At 30.9% G+C, this 15,161-nt stretch overlaps 1 protein-coding gene across 7 annotated transcripts in view; it reads right to left on the bottom strand.

Moving 5' to 3' along the window:
* Positions 1 to 849: 849 nt before the first annotated feature.
* The window catches only part of LOC124983487 (ALX homeobox protein 1), a 231,364-nt gene continuing 217,052 nt past the window's right edge, over positions 850 to 15,161 (bottom strand). For 4 of the 7 annotated variants that reach the window (XM_047550800.1, XM_047550802.1, XM_047550803.1 and 1 more), the window contains exon 29: positions 918 to 1,533. In XM_047550800.1, the coding sequence (XP_047406756.1) occupies positions 1,213 to 1,533 (321 nt within the window). In that variant the 3' untranslated portion in view covers positions 918 to 1,212. Of the gene's footprint in view, positions 1,534 to 15,161 lie in introns of all 7 variants that reach the window. The other 3 variants (XM_047550809.1, XM_047550808.1, XM_047550804.1) reach the window with 3 other exon arrangements.

Genomic DNA, 15,161 nt, shown 5'->3' with positions numbered 1-15,161 from the left:
CAAGGAGGCTGACATTTCACTCATCTGAAAAAGCTTGGAATGTGACAGGGGAAAGGGAGGAGAAGTAAATCAAAGGGTTAGCAATTTTCCAGATGCAATGTATTTTTCTTCTCTTCTTTTTCACCAGAAATTTTAGTCTTCTTATATCTTAATTCTCTGTGCAAAACCACAGTAACAAAAAAATACTTAAGGCATAGTGCACCAAGAAGCAAACACACACACACACACACACACACACAAACACACACACACAAAATAGAAGTATGCACATGTCTACAAAATAAGTATATATTCTGACTTGCTGCCCCTTTAACTGAAAATGTTATTCTAATGTATTTATTAGATGTTTGTGTGTGCTGTGCAATCAAACTCCTTTTAGTCTAAAAGCAACAGTGCATTTGGTAGCTTTATTTCCCCTTGTTTGTGATAACTATGTGACAAGAGTTCATGCTGGCTTTTTCATTAAAAAGTGGCATTTATAAAAACTTTCCTCGTGACTCTATTTTAAATCATACCGGAATATTTCAGTTATCACCTTTAACCACATGGTTTCAGGAAACTATGACCAAATATCTCATGCAAATCCTGTTTTTTTCAGAAAAGTTCTTTTTTCTTTGGGTGGAAATTCAATAAAACATTCACAGGTTATTTTAAAAAAATAAAAAAAGTCTTTGAGGCTTGAAGATAAATTCTCAGCAACAAGGGATATGTGCATTGCCTCTCAGAGCCAAAGGAGGAAAAATGACAGTTAACTCCCCAAAACACCCTGGTTCAATATTTACCTGACAGCTTTGGTATCTTGACATTTTCCCAGTGCATTTCCTCCTTTATCAGGTATTATTTTACAAGGGATTTCTTGTTATACAGAACTAACATAAATCAATCTATAACAGAGGAATTTGTTTAATACATTTATTCTTTTTAAGAAACTGCATGACCATATTTCATCAACTTGTACAATAGGGAAAAAAAACTTACTACTAAAACAGCATTTGTGGAGACTGGTGCATGGTAAACCTATTTAGTTCTTTCAGAGGGTCATTCTTAGATTTTAATGTTAAATAATAACCACTATTCATTTAAGCTGGTCTCACTGTATATCTTGACCTTTAGCAATTCCACACACAGCAGCTTATTGTGGCATCCTTTAAATATGAGAAATAAGAATATTTTACCTTGCTATTAAAAGAAAAATAAAAGAGTACTGTTATGTTACATGGCCCATGAAATATTGGCAGTGTGCTCCTTGGCTTTCATTCGAAGAACTGCGATACTGGAAGACCTCCTCTCAAACTCTGGCTTTGTTTCAAACGCATGTCCATTGGTAGCCCCAGTAAGAAGAGAGTCAGTGAAAAAATTGTTGAGGGGCACGTGGCTGAACTGATTCTGGTGGTTTGAAAACCCCGTGTAACTGGAGTCTGTCCGAGGCGAGTGGGAATAAGGTGTCATACAGGAGGAAGTATCACGTGGTAACATGCATGAAGTAACCACAGAACCACCACTTGCATTTCCTGCCCACAAATTGTTCTGAATCTGGAACATATAAGACAACAAATATTACATTCATATTTTCTCACTTTTGTTCACTTTCTTAAATTACATGTACGAAGTTTGGTTAACTATTCATTATTTGCCCCTATTGAGTTGTCTGTTACTATATTCTAAAAAGTAATAATAATAACAACTAAAAAAGTTATTTGAGAGATTCTTCTAGTTTATATACTATATTAGATTACCATAACCCACATACTTGACCACATAAAATACTCTCAAAACCCTCAATCTCTTAAGCATTCTTTTCATAGTCATGATTTTTAACTGAATATGGAAGATTTAGTCAGGATTCATGACTTAGATTCATGTAGTTAGAAAGGTGGTTTAAAATATGACTTTAAGTTAAAGACAGTTTTCACCTTTCTAAACAAAATGACAGAACCACATTTGTCTGAGGTTCTGCAGTTGGACTCCTATGCAGTTTTTGTTGGAAACCATTGCTGATGTTCTGCTGTTAGGTCTGTAAAGACAGTTTTTTAATCAAATTCACAGAAAGTATTTGTCCTCACATCGTTTCCTGTATCCTACAGGTTTGAATACATAGCTTAGAGAAATTGGGAAACATATATATATTTCAGACATTTTTCTCAATTATTTATAATTTGATATAGTGAATTTAAAACAGACAAGGAACATGAAAAACAGACTTAAAATTCTGTGACATGGATCATTACCAAGTAATAGAAACATAACTGAAAAAACTATGCAAATGTTAGGGAAAAAGATCATATGAGTATAATTGAAGTAGTATACACCTCAAATATGAGATTGAAAACTGTGTTGTAGTTTGTGCCCAAGAAATTCACAATTCATATTATTAAATCTCTATTGAAAGCATTCAATACAGTATTGCCAACAAGCAAAATTTCTGTGAAAGTACTAGCATGTAAAAGAAACACTGAATAAAATATGAATTTTGAATAGGAAGTATCTCAATCTAAAACAGACAAGAACTTTAAACAAGTAAGAAAACTGATCACATACATTACAGAAAAGCACAAAGAAAATCATTAAAACTGGTAGGAACCAGGGAAAACATTGCATGGTATAGCAATAGAGATAACAGGCCTTCTAGGAGTAATCAAATTATATGCTTTCTGCAACATGATTATAATACATTTGCTCATCATATCTAGCTTTCTTATCTTTTTAAAGTCAAGATATTAAGGATAGAATCAGCAATGATTTCAACACATACACAATGTTTCACTTATTTTTCCATCAAGATACAGGCAACTACATATAATCTCTGGTGTGATCTTACAAAAACCTAAGCTTGAACTGTATTTTCTATGACAACTTGTCTTCAATTAATAGTGGATCACACTGATAGAGAAGTTACTCTGTCACTCAAGAAGGATGGCTTAACCAGGTATTAAAATGTAAGAGAAAACCTGACCAACTAATCCCAACCACTTGCCAAGGACTTCACTGATTGACAAGATGCTTATTTCTGCATTGTTTGAAAAAGCAGTTCCTTATATAAATATATTCATAATTTATATATTCATAAAATATATTTTATATATAACAGATTTATATAGTTACATGAAATATAAATAAAAATAGAGAAATAGAAATATAGAAATGTAAATAAAAACATATTAAGGGGAGATATCTATGTATCTATATCTAGATTTATCTATATATACACATATATAATGATTTGTACATTTAATTAATTCTTAAAGCATAATAGGTTCTGCTGTTTTACTTTTAGCTCACTCTATTATATGTATTTAATTTTAGCTGAAATAAAATTATTGGTGCCCGGGACTGCTGAGTTATGTATCTCAAACCAACAAGAGGTCTGTTATTGTCATTACTCTGTCAAACTAACCCTTCTAACTTAATCTGGGTGATTTTTCTCTGACATTCAATCAAACATTGTACTGCACTGCAAAAACCACAGTCACATGACTGACAAAGAGCTTTCAGAAAGAAAGTGAACTTGCTGGCATATTTTTGTAAAAACAAATGAAAAGCAAGATAATGATAGAAATGCCTTATATTTTGTTAAAGGACTCCTCAGTTCATACATAATGTTGCTAAACATAAAATAATCTACCTATACCCCATATACCCAAACATATGTTTACCAACTAGGTAAAAAAGTAAAAATAAGAAGGGTAAGAGCAAGGAAGGTAATCTATGAATGCAAATTAAGGCACTATTTTCGCTCTTAAAAAATTAACATTTGTCTACCTGTAAATTGGAGGAAAAATGTTCAAGAGTCTATTATATTGAAACAAGTAAGTGGAAAATAGTTTTATTTTGATCAAAACTTCTTATCTGGACATGATCAAGCATGTTAAACTCTTCTGATGAAAGAACTTCTAATACATAGATGTTTTCTGAGCAGAATAAATTGATAAAGCACATTATCAAAGGAATGTTTTAGCTGGGCTTCAGAAGATACCCAAATATTTTGAATACCTTGCCATTTATTGGGTAGAGAGATGCTCGCACATTTTTCCTGATACAGCTTGTTTCCAAAATGTCTTTCTCTTTTTTCCCCACCCCAGCCCATCAGTCTGACTTTAATTTTTAAACTTCTGGCAAGTCTTCTTTGAACTTTGAGGACCTAGTAGGTTTCCATATCAAGAGTTTGAATTAACATCACAAAAGATAATTATCTCCAGTGACTTGTGATTTCACTTCCTCTGAAGCACTCTTCTGGATATTAAAACATTTGATGATGAAGATCACTATCATGCATATGATAGCTAATGGTCATCAATTAATCACCATGTGCCAGGGATGAACTGTGAACTCTTTTAATTGTTTCAATCCCTTAAAAGATGGGTGCTTTGGGCTGGGGAGATAGCTCAGTCAGTAGAGTGCTTGCCTTGCAAGCACAAAGCCCTGGGTTCGATCCCCAGCACCGCCAAAAAAAAAAAAAAAAAAAAAAAAGATGGGTGCTTTTACTATCCCCACTTTGTAGAAGTTACTACAGCTATAGAATGGAGAGTTGAACACCCTCACCCAAGACTGCATAACTCCAACAGTGGTCAAATCTGAACCCAGGATATCTTAAGAAATACAATAATAACATAACTAGTTTATAAGTTGCAATTGCTTATCTACCTCTTCATAATCTCAGCTTTATAGTGGTCCATAGGCCCTACCATCTGAAAGCAAACCCCATGATTATTAATCATATTTGTTTCCCCTATCCTGAGTCCTGACATATCATGATATCTTCTTAATAAAATGTATTGAATGATTGAAATATCCCTAATAAAATGAAATTTGGTCAGATCCATTTTGCAGGTATAATCAAAATTTTAATCAACAACTTAGACTAACATATCTAAATTTCGTTTCATAAAGTCACCATACTCCATTAGCTTAACAGAAATTACATTTACATTCCTAGACCTTGATATCTATATTCTATCTAGAAAGTTTATATTTCTTCTATTAAAATTTATTCTCCATCACAGATGCATTTCCCTGGAAATTCTGATTCATTAAGTATGGGGTTTCAGTTCAAGGTATCTGTATTTAAATAACGGTAATAGTTAACAATGCAATGCAGTTCTAAAAATCAACTGAAATTAGGAAACACTACAATAGTCCAGTTTCTTCCCCATGCATAAATTCTCCATACACCTTTGATTTTGTTCATTTCCTATAATAAACTCTGCTGCTTAAAAATAAAAATCCATCTTTTGGAGAGCTCTGTAAAGGTAAAGCTATCTTCCTCTACTTATGGTTTCTATTTATGCATCTTAAAATAATACAGAATAAGTTTTTAACTCTTACATATGAAAATCTTAGAATGTCATCAGACAACTGTGATACAATTTCCATGTCTCCTCCAGGTAATATCTCCAGTCCTTTTAATTTTTCTTCATATGACCTGGCTTTTAAACTGTGCCATTCTTGTTGTGTTCCTCTGTCTACACTTGAGTTTCCAACAACCTTCACCCTTATCAATGAGTGGCATTTACAACAGAGTATCATACCCTAGATATTGTCTGGCCTCAGTAGGGCAGGTATCATCTTTGCTGTAGACCATCTACTCCTGGTAAGGCAATCTTTGATTAAACAACAAAGTTATAGTTGATTAAATCTACTGCTATCAAGATGGGCTCTCTCTACTTTTTTCCATCCATATACCATTTCTATTCTTTAAGTGACAATTTTAAACTGTGTGCTGGCATCTACAAGTTGCATTAGTTAAAACTGCATATTAACTATTTGTCAACAGAGAAACCCATAAAATCGCACCCTCTGACTAATTAAAAAGAATGATAAGGGGCTGGAAGTGTAGCTTAGCGGTAAAGCTCTTGAATAGCATGTATGAGACTCTCAGTTTGATACCCAGAACCAGCAAAAGAAAGAAAAGAAATACTATATTTGTTAATACATTTTGGAAGAAAGAATTCTTTCTCTTTTTTTTTTTCTTTCTAAATTGGATAACTCTTTTCAGCGGGTTCTATTTTGTAGACATTATCGTGACAGTATCCAGTACCAAATGATTTTTTATAGGCCTCTCAAACTACACAATACTCAGGACTTAACAACCAGAAACACTTGAATAATGCTCACACCCTACTTGAGTTTTTTTTTTTTTTTTTTTTTTTTTTTTTTTGTAAAAGGAGGCCTTTACGTGTTTTTTTCTTTATTGTGTTTAAAAGGAGTGGAGAAACTACAAACACTCCATGTTTTAATGTGCCTCACAACATTTTTTAAAAGTTCTAGGGGCACGTTCAAAGCACTGTCCAGGGAACTTAGCCAAATGCCTCCCATTAGTATGAATGGAAGTTCAGCTGACTTACTCCACTCCACTTTGAACATGTGCCCCTGAATGTTTTCCTAATCAAATAAAAAGTTAACACTTAATTAGCCCATGACTTTGGAATTGTGAAGGAAAGTTGTTGTTTTGTCTGATACTTTCCAAACTGGAACCAAATTCACTTAACATTTGTTTTTCTTCCAAGAGATTAGAAGCAGTAAAGAAGGAGAGAGGTAAATAAATATATACCTACACATTAAGAGTTCTTTACTGCAGATATACACGGAATGAATTGAAGTATTATGTTAAATCATGGATGGGAAACTGTAAGGCTCACTCACCTTAGCAACTTGATATAGATAGATTCTTTGTAATTAAAACTGCAAAATAGATCTTAACATACAGAATTTGATGTAGAAATACATTTGCTAACGTTATTGTATGAGTGATCTTTAATATTTTTTTAAAAACCTTTTAAAAGAAACAAGAGTTTGTCTTTTTCTTAACTATGAAATAGCATGGTATAAACAAAAATCGGCTTCACAATAGCATTTTCTATTCTGTATTCTAATGAGAGTACCATTCAGAAGACATAGGCCTTTTCAATTTAATTGACATACTGAACATGAAAATATTTAAGTAACAACCTTCTCTTACTTTTAAGTATCTCCAAAACAACTTATTAAATAACATTTTTCTACTAAAGTAAGCTTAGTCCTACTTCTCTGCAAACAGACCGCGCCTACCTCCTGCCACTAACATCTATATTTATAGGCGTGTGTGCATACTCACACACATGCATCATGTGAACAATCATGCTACTCTGATGTCACAAGCTCACACACTTCCCTGAGGGAGTTAAATTAAAGCTTGTTCTAAAAGACCGCAATCAGAGGCCCACAAAGAGGTACTTGTGATGATGTTATAGCAATACCTTTTACATACTAATCCAAAAGTTCCCTTTGATTTTCCTCCTTGATAGAATGTTTACATTTATTGACTACTATGCATATTTTAATGGTTACTATATAAATTTATTAGCACAATATTCCTATACAATTTATTCATATGACCTCTTAATGAAAACATAAATTTCTACAAAAGAAGTTTAATTTTTAAAGAAACTATTTCATACTTTATTAACACATCTTTTCGTATAAAATGTAGGGTGGCAAAATATTAATGAGTTATGTGCTTAGAAATTTGTAAATAGTTTTAGCTGTTAGCTAACTTCAGGGTTGCATTAACTTTTCTAATTACTGCATCAATAAGTTACTGGCAAGAAGAAAGAATGTATCTCTAAACAGTGAATTTTCTACCAGTGACTAACATATACTAGATTGCCTAAAAAAAAAAAAAAAAAATTTTTGAACTTGAACTAATTATTGAAAAGAGAGTATGTGTTTTAGCTACTACTTGAGGAAAAGTAAGGGTACCTCATCAGTACCTATTAATTAGGTCTAATTTTTATCAAAAATATCTAAGATGATATGTAAAGTAAAAGGACATTTTGGAATCAATTTACATTTCAAAAATTCCCAAGACATAATTTTCAGTATATACTAGTACAAAACTGAAATGATTGTAAATTATTTACTCATTAGAAAAGGATCATATGTTAAATATGAATTAACCTGTTAAATTTCATTTTTAACAAATTCCATCTTAGTACAGGGACTTGTAACAAGAATGTGATTTCCATTTTAAAAAATCACTATTAGATATAGTAGTCATAGGAGACTTATAATGTAAAAAGATAACTGCTTAACAACAATGAAATTGTATCTCTTTGGTTAATGGAAATAAAAGTTCTAATTTTCATAAAATATGTTACTGTCTAAAAATTTCAAAATAACATCATATGAATATGTTTAAATTTTATTGCTTAAATAATATTTAGAAGATTCTCCAAGGCAAAGATGTAAGAACATTAAGGATATTTGTATCTTTTTCTTTAGAGTTGAAATTATTTTTAACTTTTATACTAATTGTGATCATTAACTGTTATCTATGGGCAATCTCACCATATGTTTTTAAAATCCACCTTTTCAAATCAATTCATCTAAGGAAGAGATAAAATAGGAGGGCTATTTTATTATTATCAAGCAATAATGTTCTATGAAGTATTTTCCAGACATCCCTTACACTATTTTTCATGTATTTTAACATATTCATGCTACCTATTGCTGATTCATCAGTGTTTTATTCACTTTAATGACACAATTACCCTAATAAAATAAATTAACAATTATGATAAAGATGAAAATGTAAATTTGTGAATAAAGTTTTTCTTGCACATTTAAAACTTACAATATAAATCAAATATGCAAATACTTTACTTGCATAGGATATCTTTAATCTTAGAAATTCCCACTTGAAACCCTACATCAGTTTGAGTTAAAATTCTGAGTAAAACTACTGGTTTCAGTCATCTTCAATTTATAAAGACAACAAAATTGTAATTTTATTTTTGTGATTTTAAAAATCAACTGTGAATTTGTAACCTATTTAATATCCATGATATATAATTAAAAAAAATCTATGCAAACATGAGGCTTAATAAATAAGTTCAAGAACAGCCTGAACTACATAGCAGACCTTGTTTCAAAAAATAAAAATGAGTATAAAAAATAAATATGGAATACATAAAATTCTGGATTAAAATATAATGCAAGGTTTGCACTAACAATAAGGGTATGAACTATAGATTTGAACCCACAGATCTGTTATCATAGACTTGTTACTCTTTAACATAATTTTCCACAGGGTTCTTCTCTATTCTCCTATGAAATAGGTTTTATATGTGTAACTTGATGATGGCATTCTGAGGTAATTTATTTTTATATCTTTTTTTATTTATATTGGTAATTATTCAATTCATTGACTTACTTCTCTTTAAAAAAGTGTGATAAATTTAATTAAATTCAATGCTTTAACTGATTACATATTAAAAAGCAAAAAAAACACCTTTGTTGTGTACTCATTAAATCATATTAAATTAAATGTTATATTTTTTTAAAAATAAGTGTAACTATCTTCATAATCCAAAAGATGAATGTACTTCACTTCTTTAAGATGATATTCTTTATCTCTTTGAAGTTTTTATATTAAATATTTTGATTAAAAATTTTTAAATATTTACTATAGCCAGCTTCACTCTCACCTAGTAGATACTGCCCAAATCCTTCACGGTATACTTAAACTTATTTTAATATATATATGTATACATATAAATTATTAAATATTTTATATATACTTATATAAGATATATATCATACACTTAATTAAATCAGCAGTTTTACCTATTGTGAAAACTAAATTATTTAAGTAACATAGAATATCATTTTTTCTTATTTGAAATATTTGTGTTTATAATTAGTGACAAATTGTGCAATACCAATATGATTTGTTTACATTTTACATTCATTTGTTTGTAAATGAAGGTAACATTTTTGTCCCTTCATTTACTTTAAAAGAATTTTTGGGTATAATTATAAGACTCCTCATTGGTTGTTTTATAGACATAAGAACATTCATTATACAAGATATTAATTATAGCTATATTATTAACATTTTAAATGATTTTGACTTTGAGCATTTGGTAAAAAAAATAAATAGAAATAACTGATAAAAATGTGATATTTTCCTCAAAAGTAAGAACTCCAAATATCACTCAATTGCTATACCACACTGTTTGAAGATAACAATTTTCTTGTTTCTTGTTCAGTTTAAGTGAAACTTTAAGATTAGAAAAAAACTAGTGAGGAGAAAAAAAGAGGGATGAACAATTATCTTCACAATCACTACTAATAAATGAAACTTTAAATTTTTATTTTAGAAAATTACAGTATTTGAAATAGAATTTCTTAAACTAGAAACACTATGTAGGTTTAATCTGTTTTCAATTATTTCAATGACAACAAATTACCTATAACTTGAATCCACCTCTTGGTATGTTCAAGTTCCCAGCATGTTTTTTATAAAGGCATCATTACAACCACAGGTTTGAAGGCATAGTGCACATTTGGTAAACATGTATTTAGTGATGATTTGCACCATATACTAAGTAAGACTTGGTTCATAATTTTGGTGAGAAAAAAACCTGCAACCTTTCTTTTGAAAACTCTGATAAAAATATTTCCTTTTTAAGAAAATAATTCTGGAGAACAGAAAATATACCTGAAATCCTAAAGTGACTATTTTCCTAATTTAAACTGCAAAGTATATTTAACTGAATTTGATATTGCCCCTAAACCCTTATAAATTAAATTTATTCACAGCTTGGATTAGCTTAAATGCTACAGCATAAGGCAACGCTCAAATGGTTTATCTATCTTGAGAGGTAGATACTTTAGAACAAAATTAACATTAACTAATGGATACTATGTAATCACATTTATCAAAAACTTACTATGTACTAGGCAATGTTCTGAGGACTTTGCATCAACTATTTTGTTCAACACTCACAAACATTATATAAGCTTTTCTCCTTACTTAATAAATGAGGAAAAAAGTTTTTAAGTTAATTCATTTGCCAGAGATCTGAAAACTATTAAGTGGCAAAGTTAGGTTTGAACCCATTACTCTTTGACTGATGCTCATAATGCTTACATTAACCCCTAGCTCTCCTCAAATTTTTGAATTCAGCTCCATAGATGTAAACACAGGACTTTTCAATTCAGAAATCTATTTAATCCTCACAATTAATGAAAAATAAATAATCATCTTCATCATCATCTACATTACCAGCATCTTCAACACTAGTACCAACAATATCTCCATTTGACAAATAAGGAATCTGAAGAGCAAGGAAATCAAGGGATTAACACAAAGTCACCTCACAAGTACATAATAAAGTTGATGCTTATATAATCCAACCAAACCAACAGCATGAAAATAACATTCCTTGTAAGAATGAAGGTTGCCTATAAACTCCCAGGAAACATTTAAAAATATTTTATTCACCAAAAAATTAATTTAAAAAATGCTTTGATTTTGCTAAATTATAAATGAGTTTTTAAAGTTGATAGATCCTTGCTTGCTTTTCAAATCCAAAGTCAAAATTGTTTTGGTCTCTGATTAGTTTGCACCAAAAAGTGCTTGCAGAATTTAGTAAAAACATTACCTAGTTTGTAATCTGTCTATAATACAAATATTCCACTATTCCTAAACCAGATCTAAAAATATTTGTTGATTAATATGAATAATGTTGCAGAGAAAAAGCTAAGCTTAAAGGAATCTGCAAAACCTTGCTAGTCTGTTAGAGAAGAAAATTGAGGTAAATTTAATTGCTGAAGATCACAGAGCTGGTTACTAACAGAGATTCAGGAAACAAGCTGTTTCATTGAAAATTGTTTTTTAAATAAGGTACTACCAAAGAACTATTGAAATAAGTCAGTACTTTAATTCATATCTATTCAGTGACTATGTAACTTAATACCATAGTGATACAAAGGTGATAAGAAGTGGTTCATATTTTAATACTTTACATTGTAGACCTTTTATACAAACCACCACAGAGCCCATGAGAAAATGCTGTGCTGATGGAGACAGGATATAGAAGCTTCAATGCAAAAATATAGTTTACATGAGGGGAAGGGAATTCAAAATAAAGGAGACAGACTTCAGCACAGCAATGACAATATTTTTTTTTTAATGCCACAACTGGAACATCAGATATTTAAATTTAGCTAATGTTGTCAAATGGTAAGTGATATTGTGGGTCAAAATGAAGAACTTTTCTTTATTCAACTACTATATTCATTACATAAAAATAGAATAACTTGAAGTTTGTTATTCTGGATGCCCCAACTCTCATTTTCTTATTCATTTACTGTCAAAGAGAGCAGACTTAAGAAAAAATATCAAAAAAAGTCTCTAAGAGGTGTCAGGGTGTCAAGACTTTCTAAATAATTTAAATCAGTAATTTATAATTTTTTTTAAATGAAAGCATTTTTGGTTTCCAAACTGATATAATGTTTTATGGTCAGAATTGAACAATTCCATTAAGTTGATGAATTAAGAAGATAATGTGGCAAAAAGAGCCCTAGACTTCTGAATCCAGAAAATCAGACCTCAAATTAAATTAAATGAGTTAATGACTGTAAGAAGGATGCACGGTGCCTGACTTAAAATAAGTCCCCAATTGTTAGTTACTATTTTTACTGCTATGGCTTTTGTTATTTAAGTGTAATAAAAACCATTTGAAACAAAGTATTTAAAACACTTTAGTAACCATTCATTACTACTCATAAATAAACACATTACATGTTATATATAGAAGTCCATACGTTGGATACAATGATTATCCACAACCAGCAGGCTTGAGGAGAACAATTTCTAAACCATCTCTGTTTTTCATGTATTTCTGTGTATGTTTTTGCTTTCCAGCCAAATTTTTAATTTTTTATTTCTGTCCTGCTTCCAACATTTTCTAGTTCCAACTTTTCTGCCGTTAATAATTTTTTCTGTAATTAGTAACAGTAACCAAATTCAATGTCTTATTGCACTGAGTTGTTGGATTCTATTCCTTTCTTATTTCTCCCATTATAAGTTTCTATTTTCAAGCATAATGATAAAAAAAAAATTCCTGTAGGCTGATGCTTTCCATACTTATTGTTCTCAACTAAAATAAAAGGTCTACCACACACTTTTAACTTAGAAGAGATATCTCCCTTGGGTTTATCCAGTTTCTATAGAAAGGAGGTGGATGCACTTCATTTCAGAATTTTTGGCAACTAAACACTAAATGACTTTCCAATACAAGACTGTACTATGAATTTTTCAGCTATCATTTTTATTATTCATGAATTTCACTGTCAAAACAAATTCAACATAATTCCTCAGTATTCCCATACCTTGGTACAACCAACATCCACAAAGTATGGAGAAGACACAGATGAAGAGGTGCAAAATTCCCATGATATATGCATAGAAATTTTTAAATTAATCTCTGATAGAGTAAAAAAGACTATCAAGTGTATAATTTGATGTACCATTTCCTTTCTTTCTTTAGCTACTGGGTCACCTTAATTTCTTAATTGACACCTAAAACTCCGAGGCACGATAGCAGCATGGGAAAATAACCAAGAAAAGGGGATGACCAGTCAGAATATATTAAGCCCTTATACACATTTTAGTTGGGGCCAGACTCTACTTTAAATGCTTTAGAAAATACCAAAGAAAAGAATCAGAGCTCAAGCAACGAACAGCCAAGAAGACAGAAGTGAAAAATAGAAATGGGATTTAAAAGGAAAGGAATGAAGATTGAAAGAATAAGATGCAAGAAAAAGGGAAAGAAAAAAAAATTTATCATAGTGAAGTGTTGTGCATTAAACTTATTATTAAGACTATTTAAAGTCCATTTGATAAGAGTTCATAGTTTTTTACCTTACTATTTCTGAAGTCATCACAGTCAACTGTTAAAAACGATGAAGTCCATCTGAATTTTTTTTTTAATATTTCACTGGTTGTGGGTACATTTCCTGCTCCTTTGAACTAAATTTCAGACTTGAACAATGCAACTCAAGCCTTAGGCTTTCTTGGCATAAATTTTTAATTGTTCAAACATTTAAATATATTCACTGGGAGAGACAGTTCAGTGTATGGTTAAAATCTCACTCTTGGCAGGCAAATTTGACTCTGGCCATATCTAAGGTTCATCACTAGTGAAAGTGAGTTAATACCGCCCCTCTATGTGCCTCAGTTTCCTCAACTGAGGAATATATTTAATTAACACCTGTCCCATAAGGTTGTTGGGAGGATTAAATAAATTAATATGTGAATTGCTGAGAACAGTGCCTAGACACAGAATGAGGGTCATTGTAATGTTAACAACTGTAAGAATTTACAGTCCCTGTCCTCATAGAGCTTGTGGCCCAGAGAAGAAATGCCCACAGAGCATTTTGTTTAAAACTCAACTAAGACACTCAATATGTGGTAATCAAAATTTTCCTGGCCCTATGATGATAAGTAACCAGAATTATATTCATGCTTTAAGATAAACTGTAGAAGAAGAAAGAATATACTTCTTTTGACAGGCATGTGATATGTACTCAAGTGGTTTTCACAACACTTGGACAGGCTGAGCTATACAACAGCTCTTCAGACACTGTTCCTGAAGAAGCCACTGGTGCAATCATGAACCAATTCCTTAACTCAACTTGGCCTGTTACCCTAACTTCTAAAATGAGGGGTTTGAACAAGGTGCTGTCAGTCTTTTTTAACATGCTGTGTTACTTTAGCAAATTTGGTGAATTGGTCTGGAGAAATGAAGTTCCTGAAATGTTTTTTTAAGAATATAAAAGACAAGAACACTAGGAAGGCACATTAAAGGACTGAATTCACAATCACAGGGTATGAATTGACCTTTGTAGGAAATGAAAACCCTTCCATAAATGGCTGGATGTTTAATCACTAAAATATCAAGGTATGCTTTTAGCAGATGTGTCATTTTTTTTTTTTTTTCACAGAGGTCCCTTACAATACATATCACCAAGTAATGAAAGAATAAAATAAAGCATGGCTTGTTCCTCATAATAACACATATTCCTTATCATATATCAAAATACAGTTGTGAATATCATTATTTAGTATTAGGAAAAATAATATAATATGAAATACATTAGAAAGATCAAACCCATTTACACATATACATATCACAAGGTATGAAAAAGAAGAAAATATACTCTCTTAATTAAAAGGAAAAATAAGAAGGAAAAGAATTACTAATGCTTTCAAAATAAGGTAAAAGATATTTCTTGATGAAAGCAAGTGTTTCCTATACATGATTAATTTCTGAAAATCATGTTTTTAAATCATAAAGGATTACATGTGTCCTTGACACAATGGAAAATATCAAATC

The sequence above is a fragment of the Sciurus carolinensis genome, chromosome 4 (genome assembly GCF_902686445.1).
Source record: "Sciurus carolinensis chromosome 4, mSciCar1.2, whole genome shotgun sequence".
In the NCBI taxonomy this organism is placed as follows: domain Eukaryota; kingdom Metazoa; phylum Chordata; class Mammalia; order Rodentia; family Sciuridae; genus Sciurus; species Sciurus carolinensis.
The sequence above is the reverse complement of the archived record's forward strand: the minus strand, read 5'-3'. Positions and strand labels throughout refer to the sequence as shown.